Source organism: Myotis myotis, unplaced genomic scaffold (genome assembly GCF_014108235.1).
Source record: "Myotis myotis isolate mMyoMyo1 unplaced genomic scaffold, mMyoMyo1.p scaffold_m19_p_1, whole genome shotgun sequence".
Taxonomy (NCBI): domain Eukaryota; kingdom Metazoa; phylum Chordata; class Mammalia; order Chiroptera; family Vespertilionidae; genus Myotis; species Myotis myotis.
Window position 1 is genome coordinate 152,745,888 of NW_023416313.1, and position 17,971 is coordinate 152,763,858.

Here is a 17,971-nt window from a genome sequence, read left to right on the forward strand (position 1 = left end):
ACTGAGGAATCGAACTGGGCATATGCCTTGACCAGGAATTGAACCATGACCTCCTGGTTCATAGGTTGAAGCTCAACCACTGAGCAACACCAGCCAGGCTCATCACAGATATTTTAAAACATGCACCTAGGGATTTAGTGCTGCCAGTCAGTAGCTACATGAATTAAAAACGTTCACTTAATAATAAGCACTGCTTCAGTGGATGGTAACAGAGGGAACTATCACCTCGTTAGGGTGTATCTTCTTTAATAGCATCACCCTTACCAGGAAGCATCCAGTATGGAGGATGAGCAATCATCAAAATGCTTTAGTTTTGGTGGGTATCTGTTGAACCTCACTCTTTCCAAACCTCCCCCCGTTGAAGTCACTCAGGGCATGAGCCACTTCTGATCAACACAAGAAAAGCATTAGGAGACTCAGTCTCTCCCTACTTGAACACAACCCATCCCTCAGCATCTGGTGAAACTGGCCAGGAAATACCATGTCAAATACTGCCTCTGCCCAACCACCCAAGGTCACCCAGCTGGGCCTGCACTTGAGTTCCTTTCCTCAGCTCCACTAAGAAACCCAGGTTACTGAGGGACCCCATCCACAATGAGAGCAGATTGTGACCCTTCCTTTCTCTTCCCCTCCTGGAGAATCAGGAGTTGCCCCAGGACACAATGGCTAACTTGGTGCCATGAAAGAGAATGAACATACTGATAGAAACTAAGGAAGCAATGTCACATCTCAGAAAAGTAAGTCCTTGCCCATGGTGACCTTAGCAAAGTTTGTCAGACACTATGAAGATTAATGCTTCAAATTAGCCAGTTGCTCTCCAGTGCTACCTGTCCTTATGTTCTCAGTGAACAAGATGGAGATGAAATCTGTGTTTGGCTTCCTATTAAACGTCCACATTTTGGGAAAGAAGCAAGTTCATTCATTACTGTAACAATTGAACACTTTTCCATGGCAGGCTGCAGGGAAGGGAATGTGATGCTAATGAAATCAAGGTCCTAGCTTTGCTTCATTTTGTGATGACTTCGGCACACCTAAGCTGGCTGGCTACCTAGTACTTTGTCAATACTTAGTCCGACAAGGAAACAGGTGTACAAGGCTGATGACTACAAATTCAGCCCTGCCACAATTTCTGGAAGTGTGGTTTGAGGAACACCGCTCTATAAGAATCATTCAGGAGTTTGTTTCAAAAAGTAAAAGCAGATTTCTGGCCCTACCCCAGACAAGGATTCTCACTCAAGTTTAGGAGCGGCTGCCCTTCTGGGCAAATTCTGTGCCAAACCCCCTGGTGCTGGCCAGGTTTATGATGTTTAAGGATAAAGCATTCTTGACATAACTTCCTTGGAAATTGGGTAGTGATCAAATCTGCAGCACTACTAAGTTTTCAACTTGAAATGTGATGGGAGGCAGTTGTGGACACTTTCTCATGAACATCAAAAAGTTCTCATCTTTCTTGGCTGTATTTTTCACCAAAAAGTAATACCCTTTAGCTGTTTACTAGAGGTTTTGCTGAAGGATAATATTGGACCTCCTGCATTCACTCAGTCTCAGAGTTTGCATTAAATATTAAAAACTCTCATCACCTTTATTTAGGTAAAAGAAGTGAAATTGTTTGAACCTAGATTCCACAGCTAATTATGGTAATAATTCACATTTCAAATCTCAAGTGACTGCTCTTGGGATGGAAGGGGGGGGGGGTAGAGATCAATTATTCCACCCTCTGTGCTCTCAGGCAGAGAGCACCTGAACCACCCAGAAGATGTGATAATCTGTTCTATTTTGAAGTAGAAATATTTTGGGATGTACAGGGAATTGCTAAAATAGGCCTGAGGCAAAATCCTTGATGAAAGAGCTCCAATAAAACCTGGGTCATTAGGTCGATTTTTTTTTAAATTTTGTCAACCACCCCATAGCTGGAGAACAGCTGTTTGAGAGAGGCTTCCAGGCAGCTTTCTTGTACCAGTTGTCCTCATTGGCTAAAGCAGTGGTTCTCAACCTTCTGGATCTTTAAATACAGTTCCTCATGTTGTGACCCAACCATAAAATTATTTTCGTTGCTACTTCATAACTGTAATGTTGCTACTGTTATGAATTGTAATGTAAATATCTGATATGCAGGATGGTCTTAGGCGACCCCTGTGAAAGGGACGTTCAACCGCCAAAGGGGTTGCAACCCACAGGTTGAGAACCACTGGAAAGGCTTTGGATAAAGCTGAACTGAGTTTAAGTAGAATGGAAGAAAACGATTTGAAAACATCCTAACAGAGAAAGCAGATAAATCCTGGAATGACTGCATTAGGAATACTTTTTTTAAAAAATCATTCTCTGAATTGGAATGAAGAAAAACCAAATAATTCTCCATAGTGTTCTGAATTACTTAAAATTGCTGCATGTCAGAAAATTAAGAACAAACAAGATATTGTTTGCCAGTGATTCAGAAAATACTCCAGTTCACATAGTTCGTTACAGTCACTGTTTAGAAAGAATAAAATGACTGGATAAACTACTCAAAAAGAGAAATAAAATTGTCAATTTAAATGTCTGAAAATTAGCCTGGCCAGCATAGCTCAGTGGTGGAGCACTGGCCTATGAACCAGGAGGTCATGGTTTGATTCCTGTCAAGACACATACCCGGGTTGCGGGCTTGATCCCCAGTGGGGGGGTGAGCAGGATGCAGCTGATCAATGATTCTCTCTCATCATTTATGTTTTTATCTCTCCCTCTCCCTTCCTCTTTAAAATCAATAAAATATATATTTTAAAAGTCTGAAAATTTTAATTCCTAATCAATTTTAAACATTTCCTTTATAAAACTCTTCTTCTGTGGTAGGCAGGCAAGCAGACCTGAGATGCTATTCAGCATAACATTTTATAGCAAGTTGGAGGGAGAGCAAAACCAGATCTCTTAAATCACTATCCAATGTTCTTTATAAATAATAGTTTGATCTGTGAATTAGGACGATTTACATAACTTCAAAAGATCATGTAAAAAGTCCTAACTGTGACTTAAGTTTCATCACCAGGTTTTAAAATACAGTGGGGCCTCGACTTACGAGTGTCCAGACTAACGAGTTTTTTGAGATACCAGCTGTCTTGCAGCCGATTTTTTGCATTGAGTTGATAGAGTAATTTGAGTTAACGAGCTCCTTAACGAGCTCGGTCTCAGAACGAATTAAACTCGTAAGTCAAGGCCCCACTGTACCTATGAGAAAAAAATACATGTGACATGGCTTGGGTACTTAAGACTCAAGTTCTAACACAAAGGCAATGCAGTGTTTTTCTTCCATGGAAAAAGCAACAACCGGAAAAAAAAATTCTCCTAATCACAGAAAAAGAAAAACAGGCAAGTCTTTGTGATCTAATTAGTAAGTTCAGGAGTTAGTGGAGGACAAAAAAAAAATACTGCTAATTGAGACCAAAATAGCAGCTATTAGGTCTGAAGAGCAAAGTACTAAGCGTGGCGGAGGAGCGAGGATATGAATAATACCTGCTCATAATCCCCCCCGGGGCCGCTTGCCTGCTGTGAAAAGGTAAATGACAAATGGACAGCAGAGCGGCAGTGCCACCTTACACACTGAATAAATTATTTGTGAAGATTTCTAACACTAAGGTACAGACTGTCTTTAAATAAAAAGAGGGGGCTGGTATTGCCTCAAGCAGATCAGTTATCATGACAGCATTAATAACTCAGCTAGGAAGGAGGACAATATAGATGAGGAGAGATCTCAGGGTTAAAAGGTTGGACTTTATTTTTTCTTTTTAACTAGGTCCTTGGGGCCAGCAAATGACAAATGCATTAATAAATTTGATGTGTATTGTGCTTGACTTTTATGCTATTTCTTTGGATTTGTTTCCCTCCTCATCTCTGGATTGTAAGTAATAACTGCTGGGAAAAACAGACTCGCTGTTATTTGGGAAGATCTGGAAAGATGGAGCCATGTTTTACAGAATCTGAGCACAGTTAGGATTGTACTCCAACCCTTCAACTTGATGAATTCACATGTAGACCAACATGCTGTAGAGATTTCAGAAGGAGCATGGCTCTGCCAGCACCTTTATTTCAGGTTCTATTCTGCAGAACTGTGAGATAATAAATTCCTGTTGTTTTAAGCCACCTACTTTATGGAAATTTGTTACAGCAGCCCTAGGAAAGTAATGTGCTATATGAATAATCTATCCCATTTTATGGCCTCTCAGTTATTTTGCTTCCTTTTGTCAATGATAGTTCAGCCACTCTCTATCCTGGTCATACACCTGGGGCCTGTTTTCAGCCAAAATGCTCCACTTCTAAACCTCTGATTGACACACTCCACTGTCTACCCATCCACTTATCTTCCAGCTTGCTTGCTTGCTCACTTAATTACTCTCATCACTATTTATATCCCTTTGCAATACCATTCTCCCCCTATCTTTAGTTCTCTCCTCATTTAGTTTAAATTCCAGATTTCATGGTCCAGTCACCTAAACTCTTTTGCCCCTTTGTTGTCTATTACACTCACTTGGCAACACATAGACTCTGGCTAAATTTAACTTTCTTCATGACTATGCTGGAACTGCTGAGGGCAGAAAAATAGTTTAGGAAATTATGAACAGTTTTACTGACTTATGGAACAATATAAAACAGTTTAGTATATAAATAATTGTGGCAGACAAAATATTTTAAGAAATAATGGTCCCCAAAGATCCAAACTTGATAAAAGGAAATACCAAAAAACAAGCAATCCATAAAGTTCAGCAACATCCAGTCAGGATGAATACAAAGAATATTACCCCCAAATAATCATTCCAACTTCTGACAATTAAAGAAAAACCCTTCCAGAGTAAAAGACATTACTTACAGTGGAATTGATAGCTAATTTTTTATTTAAAAAAGAGGTCAAAAGACAACAAAATATGATCTGTAAAGTGCTGAAAGAAAAAAGTCAACCCAGGATTTATATCCAGAGTTAAAATCCTTCAAAAATAGAGACAAAATAAAAACGTTCTTAGTGAAACAAAAACTGGGCAAGTTTGTCTCCAATTATAAGAAATACTAAAGGATATCCTCCAGACTAAAGGAAAATGCTATCAGATGGAAATCTAGATATAGAGGAAAGAATGAAGAGCACTGAAAATGGTAACCATGTGGTATAAAGTATATTTTCTTTTCTTAATTTTTTAAAAAGACAAGTAAGTCTTTGAAACAAAGTAATAAAATACTGCACATTATATGACATACATGATAATAATGGCACAAAAGATCTAAGGAAAGCGGTATAATATTAATTCAAGGGAGATTGTAACAAGTTAAAAATTTATACTATAATCCCTAAAGGAGTTACAAAAAAATAATACAAAGAGGTAGAACTAAAAAGCCAATAAAGGATATAAAGTGGAATACTTAAAAGTACTTGATTTATCCTAAAAAAGACAGAAAGGGAGAAACAGAGGAACCAAAATTATAGGGACAAAATAAAACAAATAGCAAAGATGTGGACCAAAACCCCAATAGTATGAATTGTTACTTTAAAATAAATGTAAATGAACTGAAATTATATATAGAAAAGGCTAATATGCAATGTGTCCCCATGGGAGATCGACCAGGAGACAGGGAGTTCTATTGCCTGTTATGACATGCACTGACCACGAGGGGGCAGAACGGAATGAAGGAACACCCCAGCTGCTGGCTGCCAGCCAGGGAAGGGGGAGGCCCCGGCCAGCAGCTGGAAAGCCCCAATGGGCCCTGATTGCCGGCCAGGCTTAGGGACCCTACCTGTGCATGAATTTTGTGCACCAGGCCTCTAGTACTCTAATAAAATAGGAGAGATTATAAAATGGTGGGCAAAAGCAACACCTAACTGTATGCTGTTTATAGGGGGCATACTTTAAATATCTATAATAATAAACGTGTAATATGCTAATTAGACCACACAACCAAACGACCTTCCAGACGTCTTTCTGGATATTCTTCTGGACAAAGCTGCGGCAGCAGAGGCTGAGGCAGAGGAAGTTAGGGGCAATTAGGCAGGCAGCAGAGCATTTAGGGGTGATCAGGCAGACAGAAAGGCAGAGGTGGTTAGGAGTGATCGGGCAGGCAGGTGAGCAGTTAGGGGTGATCAGGCAGGCAGGCAGGCAGGCAGGCGAGCAGTTAGGAGCCAGTGGTCCCAGATTGCGAGAGGGATGTCTGACTGCCATTTTAGGCCTGATCCTGCAGGGATCCTTGGTAGTCGGACATCCCCGAGGGTCCCTGATTGCAAGAGGGTGCAGGCTGAGCTGAGGACCTCCCCTCCTGAGTGCATGAATTATATATATATATACCTAAGCGACTGTTACGACTGAACAACCAGAACTACCAGAATGACCGGTCGACCAGTTGCTATGATGTGCACTGACCACCAGCGGGCAGATGCTCAATGCGGAAGCTGCACTCTGGTGGCCAGTGTGCTCCCACAGCCAACCTCCAATGGCTGGCCAACCGCCCACGATCCCTCCCCCTGACAGGCCAGCCCCCATCGGCCCCTGGTGATAAACCATTCATAGATGCCTTGCTTCTGCCTTTGTTCATAGCAGAGCAGCTCCCTCACTGTGATCTATTGAAAGTCAGCCCTCAACACAAGGTTTTCTCTCACGCTCATCCTCTCCCTTTCCTGGGGGCCTTCCACCCTCCGTGGTGGCAGCTCGGCGGTGAGGGAAGGAGGAGGGGGGTAGGTGGGGAACCACGTGATAGTGGGGCACCAATAGTAGCATCAGCATCCATTCCTTCCGCACCCAGCCCAACGACCATCACCTCCTCTCCCGACCCCGCTGGGGCCTTTGGTCCCCAGGCTGGGAAGAGGAACTGTGGGTAAGTGATGGCAGATGCTGCCCCTTTCCCAGGGGGGCCGAGGGCCAGCTCCATCCTCCTGGCTGGCTGCCAACCTCCCACAGTCCCTCCCCACAGCTGGCCAACCTCCTGTGGTCCCTCCCTCTGTTGCTCCCCCCAGCTAGCAGTCCCTGATTGGTCCAGCCCTGATCAGCCCTGATTGCTGGCCAGGCCTAGGGACCCTACGCATGCATGAATTCATGCACTGGGCCTCTAGTAAAGTTATAAAGACATAAACAAGTTGAAAACAAAGATTAAAAAAAAAAGCACAAAACAACCCACACAAAGAGTAAGCATAAGAAAGCTTGTGGCTATATTAATATTAGTTGATGTAGATTATATGACCAAGGATACACAGGGACATTTGATGATGACAAAGGATTAATTCATCAAGAAAACAACCAAAAATATTCCTAGGTATATATGAATTTAAAACTGAGCTTTAAAATGTATGCAACAAAAGTGACAGAGCTAAAAGGAGATAATAACAGTTGAACATCTCTCTTTCAGTAATTTATAGAACAAGGAGGTATAACTCAGTAAGGCTATATAAGACCTAACACCACCATCAATCATTTTGATATTCATAAAACACTATATTCAACAACTAGAGAATACACAGGTGTTGTTGTTTTTTTTAAGTACACATGGAACATTCACCATTGGTAGACCATATGGTGGACTACATAATAAGTTCTAATAAACTGCAAAGGATTGAAATCATTCAGAGTATGTTCTCTGACCATATTAAAATTAAATTAGAAATCAATAACAAAAATCACAACATTGTTTCAAATACAGAAGGTAAACAAAGGCCAGAAACCTGCTTTCAGCAGCGGAGGCCTAAGAGCTGGAGCCTCAGAGCTAAAGCTGTCCCAGAATAAGAAAAAAAAGAAAAAAAGGAGCGGTTGGGAGCTTCAGTCACCCGCCAGCCTGAAAACAGCCCTCAGCCCCTCACCCAGACTGGCCAGGCACCCCAGTGGGGACCCCCACCCTGAAGGGTGTGTGACCAGCTGCAAACAGCCATCATCCCCTCACCCAGGCTGGCCAGGCACCCCAGTGGGGACCCCCACCCTGATCCAGGACACCCTTCAGGGCAAACCAGCCAGCCCCCACCCGTGCACCAGGCCTCTATCCTATATAGTAAAAGGGTAATATGCCTCCCAGCACTGGGATCAGCAGAGCTGCGAGGCCTCCTGGCACTGGGATCAGTGTGACAGGGGGCAGTGCCCAAACCCCCTGATCGCCCTGCAGCTCTGTATGTGACAGGGGGCGGGGCCACAACCTCCCTATCCGCCCTGCTCTGTTAGTGACAGGGGAAGGCGCCCCAACCCCCTGATCGCCCTGCGGCTCTGTGTGTGACAGGCTGCGGTGCCCCAACCCCCTGATCGGCCCTGCTCTGTGCGTGACAGGGGGCGGTGCCCCAACTCCCCTATCAGCCCTACTCTGTGAGTGACAGGGGGGAGCTCCCCAACCCCCTGATTGACCCTGCTCTGTGGGTGACAGGGTATGGAGCCCCAACCCCCCTGATGGGTCCTGCTCTGTGAGTGACAGGGGGAAGCGCCCCAACCCCCTGATTGGCCCTGCTCTGTGCGTGACAGGGGGTGGAGCCGCAACCTCCCCATGGACCCTGCCTTGAGTGTGACAGGGGGTGGTGTCCCAACCCCCCAATTGGCCCTACCTTGAGCGTGACTGAGGGTGGCATCGCAACCTCCTGATCCGCCCTGCTCTGTGCATGACAGGGGAGGTGCCCCAACTCCTTAATCGGCCCTGCTCTGAGCCTGACCAGGGGCTGCACCTAGGGATTGGGCCTGCCCTCTGCCACCTGGGAGCAGGCCTAAGCCAGTAGGTCGTTATCTCCTGAGGGGTCCCAGACTGCGAGAGGGCACAGGCCGGGCTGAGGGATGCCCCCTTCCCTCCCAGTGTACAAATTTTTGTGCACCGGGCCTCTAGCATAGTATATAACATACAAAATATGTGTTAACTGACTATGGTATCAGTAATACTATTAGTAGTTAAGTTCTTGGGGAGTCAAAAATTAACATGGATTTTCTTATCTTTGGGGAGAGAGAGAGGGAGAGAGAGAGAGAGAGAGAGAAAGAGAGAGAGAGAGAGAGAGAGATTGATTGATTTGGTGTACCACTTATTTGTGCATTCATTGGTTGATTCTTGTGTGTATCCTGACTGGGGATCAAACCTGAAACCTTGGCATATGGGGATGATGCTTTAACTAATTGAACTATCCAGCCAGGACCTATACATTGATGTCCAACTGTGTGGAAGTAGGAGGCATCAGCACCCTTAATTCTTGTGTTGTTCAAGGGTCAACTGTATAATTATGAAACTGAATCTTCATAATGATCCTATGAGGTGGATACAGTTTTAAAGATGAGGTAACTAAGTCAATGAAAGGGAAGTCATTTGCCCACGTCACAAACCTTTTAAGCAGTGGAGTTAGAATTACTAGCCCAGGAAGTCTAGCTCCATGGCCATGTTTCTTAACTGCTGTACTGCAGTCTTGGACTTCAGTGCTCCCAGAATGGTGGAGGACAGGTAAAAAGACAGGTAAACCATTATAATTCAATGCAGCAGATGTTCTGACTTCCCCAATTACAGTATATCTGTACCTTATATACTAACACACAGGAATTTAATAATCTGCCTATCCCCTTTTATAAATTTATTTTTTAGAAAATATATAATTTCTTTAATACCATAAAAAATTAGCTATAAAACTTTAACACTGCTTCATGTGCTCTCTCAGAACATTTGCATTTTAGAGGGTTGTTGGATTTAAGCAAAATACATATTTCTAACTTTGGAATGTCAGACATTTAGAGGACAGATGCTGGAAGGCTGTGGGAGGGGAATGAAGAGCTGCCCAGGTATTCTTAAATTCTAACCACATGGAGAAATGGGTCTTCTTTAGCCTTAAGTTGGATCTATGATACTTTTATTATTATAGAAATTAGAGATTTGAGATTTGAAAGAATCTCAAAGAAAGTCATTGGACTGTCTAAAGTCTTGTACCTTTCTTGTGGGATTATAAGGAATACCTGAGAGTATGTTGGCACCCACTGCAGTACAGGGCATATAGAACATGATCCTGATAAATGTAGAGAGAAAAAAAGTTCAAAATGTCAACTTGTCTCTTTATATTACATGACAAGAGAGAGTTTTGTAAAAAGTTTTATGCTAGTTTGGCCTTTCATAAGGCCTCAAACCCATCCTATATAATAAAGAGGTAATATGCAAATTGACCCTCATGCCCTAACAAGATGGGTGCCTACAACCAGGCCAGCAGGAGGGTTAGTGAGGGACAACCAAATGACTGAACAAGCAGGCTACATGGGGTGACCAGGCCAGCAGGGGGGTCAGTTAGGGGCAACCAGGCTGGTAGCGGGGGGGGGGGGGGGGTGTTGCAGTTGTGGGTGACCAGGCTAATAAGGGGGCAGTTGGGAGTGATTAGGCTGGCAGGGTGGGCAGTTAGGGGCAATCAGGCTAGTGGGGGGGGGGGCAGTTAGGGGCGGCCAGGCAGGCAGGCAGGTGAGCTATTAGGAGCCAGCGGTCTAGGATTGTGAGAAGGATGTCCTGGGGATCGGGCCTAAACTGGCAGTTGGACATCCCCTGAGGGGTCCCGGATTGGAGAGGGTGCAGGCTGGGCTGAGGGGACCCCCCTCCCATGCACGAATTTCATGCACCGGGTCTCTAGTAGAAAATAATACACACTAAAATACCAATCAGAAGTTCAGTGTACAACACCAGGCAGAGCCTCTGTCACTGCAAATTTACAAAGACTTAGTTATTTAGAAGTAAACAGTAAATCTATTTCTGAGTGAAAGATAAAGATAATAGAAAATAAGTTATTTTTGGCCTAGAATTCTATCACAATTTATGTTATTTGCAAAATGATGTTTGCAAAATGACAGATGTTTAATCCGGGGTCTTGAGAGCCTATACGGCTTTGCAGAAACCATAGCAGACTGTTCTTCATTTTCGAAAGGTGGTGAAAACAACAGGAACACAATTTCTCCTGAAAATGTTCAGTTTGAAAATTGGATTTGAAACTGAAATTCTATTTTGAATAAACCATGATCAAGAAGACAGACAAAGTGTTCCCGAACAGAGAGGTGGATCTTCATTCTGAGACACCCAGAGCCCAAGGACTTCAGACTCTCACTAGCTTTTCAAGGACACCAGGGTAAATTGTTTCACTTCATCAATTTTAGTTTCATCATCACTAAAATCAGTGGAAGAAACAAATAACTCTTGGTCTAAGAAGTTCCCATATTCTTCCTACGTTTTGCTGATGATCTAAAATTAAAGATGGTAGAAATAAGGATTTAGAAAGGTGTTGGTATTCCCTAAACATCTGACAAGGCCACAGTGGTTTAATAATTGTCATCCGTGAAGATTACTGTGGGATATGGCTTATGAAATTCTTTTCCCCTTCTGCATGAGAATTCGACCTTCAGTTAGCTGTCCAGTTTTGTTTTTGGGGGCAACATGCTAAAGTTGTTATGTTAATTATGTTGCTAGGGAACATTACTTACAGTAAAAATGATCCCTGATTGGTGTCTTGATTCATGACTGGGAACACTACCAATACCTTATAGGAAGCCATATCTTTGTGATTATCCAAATGTGAAGACTGTTATAGCTGGTGTGGTCTTTTGTTGAGAGGCCCAAAGCTATTACAAGATACACTGGTTCCTGTGGTGCCTGAGGCTTTTAAGCCATGGTGATTATTATACCTGCCTGATATAGACCTCTCTCTTTGCACCTGAGCTGTCACCTAGGGATGTTAGGGTGGGGTCGGGGGAGGAAGTGGGGAGATTCAGAAGCCAACACCCGTACCACTCCAAGAATCCTTACAGGAATGCCTTACACTTCCCACTGAACAGACTGCTGCCAAGTGATTTATGAGAGTCTTTTGAGTCTGGATGTTAAGTATAACAAAACAAGATCTCTTGGTGGAAGCTGCAGATACACAACAGGTCACACACACACGCACAAAAGACCAGAGGAAAAATAATTAATCCTGGTTCCTGGGAACAGATAGTCTACTAAAAAATGACAGTAAATAAACATTTGCTGATTTCATAAATAAAATAAAGAAGCAATGGTTTTCTCCATGTTTCTTGGTCTTGATATAATTCTGAGTCTTTCCTACAAAACAAGATGCTTTTTAATTCCTGGAGCTGTGCTTAGTTAAAAGGGACACTGAATGATGGTTTTATCCATCAATTAACATCTGCAGTTTCAGGAGAAGGGTGGGGCATGGCATATGGGAATCAAAGTGACAAGAGCTCTTCAATGTGCTAAATAGTCTCCATGTGTACAGATAGTGTTGATATTCTTATACTTTTGCTTCTTATTCTTCTACCATCTCACTCATTGCTTCAAGAGGACCTCCTTTTCTCAGGGCTTGTACACTAAAGTATACGTTGACAACCTTATCTCATCCATTCTTTCTCTGAGGTTTGTCTTCTCCTTAGAGTGCATATCAATTTTCTCTCTCTGAGTTTCAACTAGATTTAAATACCCTTGACTAGGAAAGCCCAAGGTCACTGGTTGACTCTGATAAGAGCAGTGTTTAATGTCTGCACCTCATGCCCAGTGCCAGGCTTGGGAATATACCTTCTCACTTCATTGCAAGAAGTGATCTTACGTTAGTTTCCAAGAACCTAACAATGACTCAGCTAGCTGTGAAATTGGATGGTAGAGAATTAGGTGCAGTATTTAGTGAAAAGGGAGGGGACATACCAGAGGGATGTATGCATAGCTGTAGCTGACTGCAGGAAAGACTAAGGTCGCAGAAAATGGTTTCATCAAGCAGGCTGCTCCCAGGAATGGTAACAAAAATTTCTGAATACCTACCTACTCTAGCCATTCTATGTACTTGACCCCATTTCTCTGTGAGAAGCTCTCATAGTGAACTTTCCTTATTGCTATGTATAAAGAGGCATACACTCATGAAATGATAGTGGGCATGCCAACTGTAACAATTGGTAAATCCTTTTAGAAAAGCAGTTTAATACTGTTCATGCTTCTGACACCATTACTTCTACCCCTGGACACTTACTTATTCCAGGAAGCAAAAGTAAACCAATAAAGCCACATGCATGAAATTTTTTAATAACCATGAACCATTATTTTTATACCTAGGGGATACAAAGCATTTTTAGGTTATGAGATATAGTTGTTTTTAATCTGCTTTACGTTGTGTGGTTTAGGTAAGATTAAATCACAATATCCAATGATTACACAGAGTTTACAATGTACTAGGCAACTTACATGTGCTGTGCACTTCACATTATTAACCCATTTAATCCTAATAACAACCTTATTAGGAAGTTACTATAAAATTCCCATTAAGCAAATGAAGAAACTAAGCTCAGAAAGGTCCTGGCTTACCTGCTGCATGACAAAGACAGGATTCAAACTCTGCCAGTCTGGCACCAGAGCCTGTGCCCTACACCTCTGTCCCATGCCCCACTCAATGGATGATTAGAAAATGGTAGCAGTGGTTTCTAATTCAGGCCAACACTCCCCTGTATCAGACTGCACCTCATTCTGGAAGATGAGAAAACTGAAATCAAGGCTGAGTGACTTGCCCATAGTCAGGTGACTAGCTAATGATTGAGAATTAACTTCTTGACTTCTAGTCGAATGGTCTTCCTATTATTCCAGACTGCTGGGAATGAAAAGAAAAATATACACCTCAGACCAAAAGCAAATGAGAAAAGGCCTCAGGGAAATCAAGTCTAAGACCTTTAAAAAGATAAAATCTTCCTTATGTCTTTGTTCTGCCATTTATTTTAATGTGACTCTGTCCTACTGGTATTGGCGCTGTGTGTGGATCAATGAGAGAGAGCGTAATGGACAGGGCCTCTGGGAGATGTGTTCTAGGCTTGGGTCAAACTCTGCATATGTGTATGTATTGTGTATGTTCATCTGGAGAAATGCCATGCCAACCAGCTGGTCCTATTGGAAAATGTAACCATTTTCTAACTGACAAAAAAAATCACATCTGTAATTCTCTCAACAAAATAATAAATTTAAAAATATGGTTCTGCAAGAAAAGCTGAGCCTGGACGGTGTGGTGGTTGGCTGTGTTTCAATTTGATTAGGCTACAGTACTCAGTTGTTTAATCAGTTTAGGTGTTGATGTGAATATATATTTCATAGATGTGATTAATATCTATAATCAGTTGATTTTAAAGGTGATTGCCCTTGATAGCATGGGTGGGTCTCACCCAATCAGAGGTCTTAACAATAAAAACTAAAAGAAGAAAATTGTGCCTAAGACAGCATAATTCCTGCCTGAACTTCCAGCTGATCTGACCTAATAGATTTCAGACTTGCCAGTCCCATAACCACATGAGTCAATTTCTTAAAATAAGTCCCTATGTATCTATCTAACTATCTATCTATCTATCTATCTATCTATCTATCTATCTATCTATCTATCCATCCATCCATTTACCCACCCACCCTCCCACCCACCTAGAGCGGGAGAGATTCTATTTGTTTTCTTTCTCTGGAGAACCCCAAATAAGCATTTTGCCAGGACTGAGAATTCTGAGCATACAGATCTACTTGACATACAGATCATAAAAAGCAGAAACAATCCAAAAATGCAAGGAGAAAAGTTTGGTTTGACATCACATGCTATCACACAGGCAGGGACCAGAGCAAGATTCTCTCTGCCCCCAGGTCACAACAGGCAAACAGTTACAACAGTCTCAGCACAGTCAAAACTCAGAGTGTTGTGCTTGTTATGAAACACAGGCCCCAGTTCCCATAAATCCCCATAGCAATAGATGACAACTGGCAGTTAAGAACACACACTCAGATTTCTAGGAATTAATAACAAGAAAAAGAGTTCTGGAAGTATTAAAAGAACCTCCTCCATGAGTTCTGTTGGTGATCTCAAGGCTGCCAGGAGCCGGTCCATGCTTGCTGTTTCAAGGGACCTGGCATATATGGCATACCATTCTTAATATGTTTGCTCACCTTCTTGGCACTATGTGTTTTAACCAAGGTCTCTGAGAAAGGTTGTTTCCCCAGGTAGGGATTTTCCCCTGAAGTTAGGGAGGGAATAAAACCTCTTAACTAAGTGCCAGGTGGGTAATTAATCACTTTAACTACGAACAATCATGCTTAAGCTACATAATCTTTACTCCCTGGAATGGAGATAAGAAACCCCCTAACCTTTGAAATAGAGATTGATAGGATTGGAATCAACTGGTATAAATACAGATGTAAGAAGACAGAACACACAGAACTAGAGACAGAAGAACTTCGCTGGAGAGAACATGGCAAAAGATCCTGGACTGAACCTGACTACAGAAATGGGCAAGAGAACCTGACTAGAACCTGGTGACTGAATCTGGCTGGAGAACCTGGACTGAACCTGGCTGGAGAACCTAGCAAGAGAACATGGACACAGAACCTGGCTGGAGATCTGAAGCAGAACCTCTCTGGAGATCCAGACCAGAACCTGGCTGGAGATCCTGGCTGGAGATCCTGGCTAGGCTGCTGATCAACTGAACGCTGCCTCCATGTCATTCCTTCTTTGCCGACTCCATCCACACCTTTGGGAACCCCTGGACCTGCTGGGGCTGGACCCCGGCACAAGGCCTCCTTGTGTCCTGGTGAACACAGACAGACAAGGTCCTCTAACTCTTGCTGATGCTCTAGGTTCCCACTGAAACACATCCTGGGCTGGAGACAGTTATGTTTTAAATCTGATCTGCTTCCCATTCAAGAAATAATGTTCCCTTTTCTTTTTAAATGAACAAACAAAACAAAGATACAGAGAACAGATTGGTGGTTACCAGAGGGATAGGGGGTTGGGATGGGCAAAAGAGGTGAAAGAGGTACATCTACACAATGGAATACTACACTGCTGTAAAAAAGAAAAAAAATCTTACCATTTGCAAGAGCATGGATGGACCTGGAGAGCATTATGCTAAGTGAAGTAAGCCGGTTGGAGAAAGATAAATATCACATGATCTCACTCATTTGTGGGATATAATGAACAACATAAACTGGGGAACAAAAATAGATCCAGAGACATAAAAGCATCGAACAGACTGTCCAACCTCAGAGGGAAGGCATGGAAGGGGGGGTGGTAAGAGAACAACCAAAGGACTTGTACGCATGCACATAAGCATAACCCATGGACACACAGTAGAGGGGTGAGGGCATGTGCTGGGGGGTGGGAACAGCTGGGAAGAGATCAATGGGGAGAAAAGGAGACATATGTAATACCTTAAACAATAAAGACTTTAAATTGAAAAAAAAAAAGGTGAAAGGGGTCAAAGGCATTGTGATATATAGTAACTAGGCTTTACTTTTGGGAGTGATCACTTTGTAGTATATACAGATGTTGACTTACAATGCTATACACTTGAAACTTTAAAAAATAAAAATAAATAAATGTGTCCTTTCAAATTTCTTCACCATCCTCATCACCATCTCCCAGCAGCCCCATTCCCTAAATGACTGCTTGGGAGGCCAAGGGGGAAGGTGCTGGGCAGGTAATTACTCTCACCTTGGCTTCTGAAGTGGGTTCCAAGAAGCACAGGCGATTGCCAAGGCCCTCGGCTGCCAGGCAGAACTTCCTCTGCTCCTTGTGAATGTTGGCGATGCATTGGAGAACCACTTCGTCTTCCTGCAGGAAGAACAGACACACAAATGTGAGTGGTCAGGGGCCCCCCTCTCCATGCGGAAGGTAATCAGGCCCCCAAGTCACCTTGGTGTATCTTTATCAGGAACACTGAGAGACACATGCTTTTAAATATTAAATAGATAAAGGAGACTTTTATTCACATGCCTGATTCACATGGTATTACTGAGTACCTCCCCCGATGAAGATTCTGGTATGGAGTCACCAAGAGCAAGTACATGGAGTGTACACACTACATACATATCCAGACAGCATGGGCCTCACTTGTAAAATGTATACAATGCACATAGCTCAGGTGAGCAGATCATTTCAACCCTTGAGTGAATACGAAAGCAAATCTAAGCAATCTCTCCAGATATGAAATAAGACAATAAGATGTGATTGAGGAAACAGAGAATACAGCAGAGATGGGAGGGAAGTGGAATTCATTGAGGGAAAGTCTGTTTTGTGTGGGGGGCTTTGGAGGAGGCAAGAGTCATGTTTTGTCAGGGGAGGGGATATATGTGGTAGGTGACACATTTGCCAGATATAACAGAAGGAACCTGGAGGGTAACAGATGTTTTAGACACATGGGAAAGAAAGATTGGGACTCCTTGAAGGTTCATTAAAAGAAGGAACTGGAGGTCAAGTAGAGTAGTCATTCTAAATTCCCAGGGAAATACCTCCCTCCTATGCATCATTCTTAAAAGCAGCCTCTTAACATTTCAGAAACCTTGTTTGAAATGCATCCTTTTTGTCGATGGTCAGAAACAAGGTTGACCTCCATGTACACTGATATGATTTCATCTTGCATAACTCTGCCTGAGGCTGAGAGGAAAACATTTCCTTACCAATTCCTCCATTCTTGCACCTCCAATCTATTCGTCCATACCCTCTATGCACCATCACTTGACTTTGATATTCAAGCCTCAGAAAGATGCCAGGTGCGGTTAAGTTAAAGGAGTAACCAGAGATGAGCTGGTTAGAGCTTCCTTCTCAGCTTCACTCTCCTGTCCTCTCTTTCACCTCCATGTCCCCTGGTGTTAATGTTTGTCCAGGCAGATTAAATGGAAACAAGGTTTTATGAAATGGTGACTGCACTGTACCTAGCCATATGGAAAGATAAAACCCTTCCATCTGGTGGGAAGATGAGATTCAGTAGCACCAGACTCCAACAGAGGTGTCTGCTGGTGCCCGGAGACTGGTCAGGGGCCATGGGGATATGAGAGGAGCCACAAACCACAGACGAAAATTATGTATGAAATGAATATTGAGAGAAGAAAAAGTTCTATGCTTTTGCTAGCACTGGAATGTCACTGCTCATCATTAAATTGAATCAGTAATAAATTCCAGAGCTTCTGCTTATAGTGAAGTCAGAATTCGTGGTCTTCATTTGAACTGAAACAGAATAAACTCTAGAACATCACTGCTTTCAAAAGGTGAACTAAGTGAAACCTC

At 42.8% G+C, this 17,971-nt stretch overlaps 1 protein-coding gene across 1 annotated transcript in view; it reads right to left on the reverse strand.

Moving 5' to 3' along the window:
• RYR3 (ryanodine receptor 3) overlaps positions 1 to 17,376 on the reverse strand; it is a 370,839-nt gene extending 353,463 nt beyond the window's left edge. The window contains exons 1-2 of the mRNA XM_036346438.1: positions 17,365 to 17,376; positions 16,400 to 16,519 (exon numbers count right to left, since the gene is read on the reverse strand). Coding sequence (XP_036202331.1) covers positions 16,400 to 16,519; positions 17,365 to 17,376 — 132 coding nt within the window. The remainder of the gene's footprint in view (positions 1 to 16,399; positions 16,520 to 17,364) is intronic.
• Positions 17,377 to 17,971: the final 595 nt, after the last annotated feature.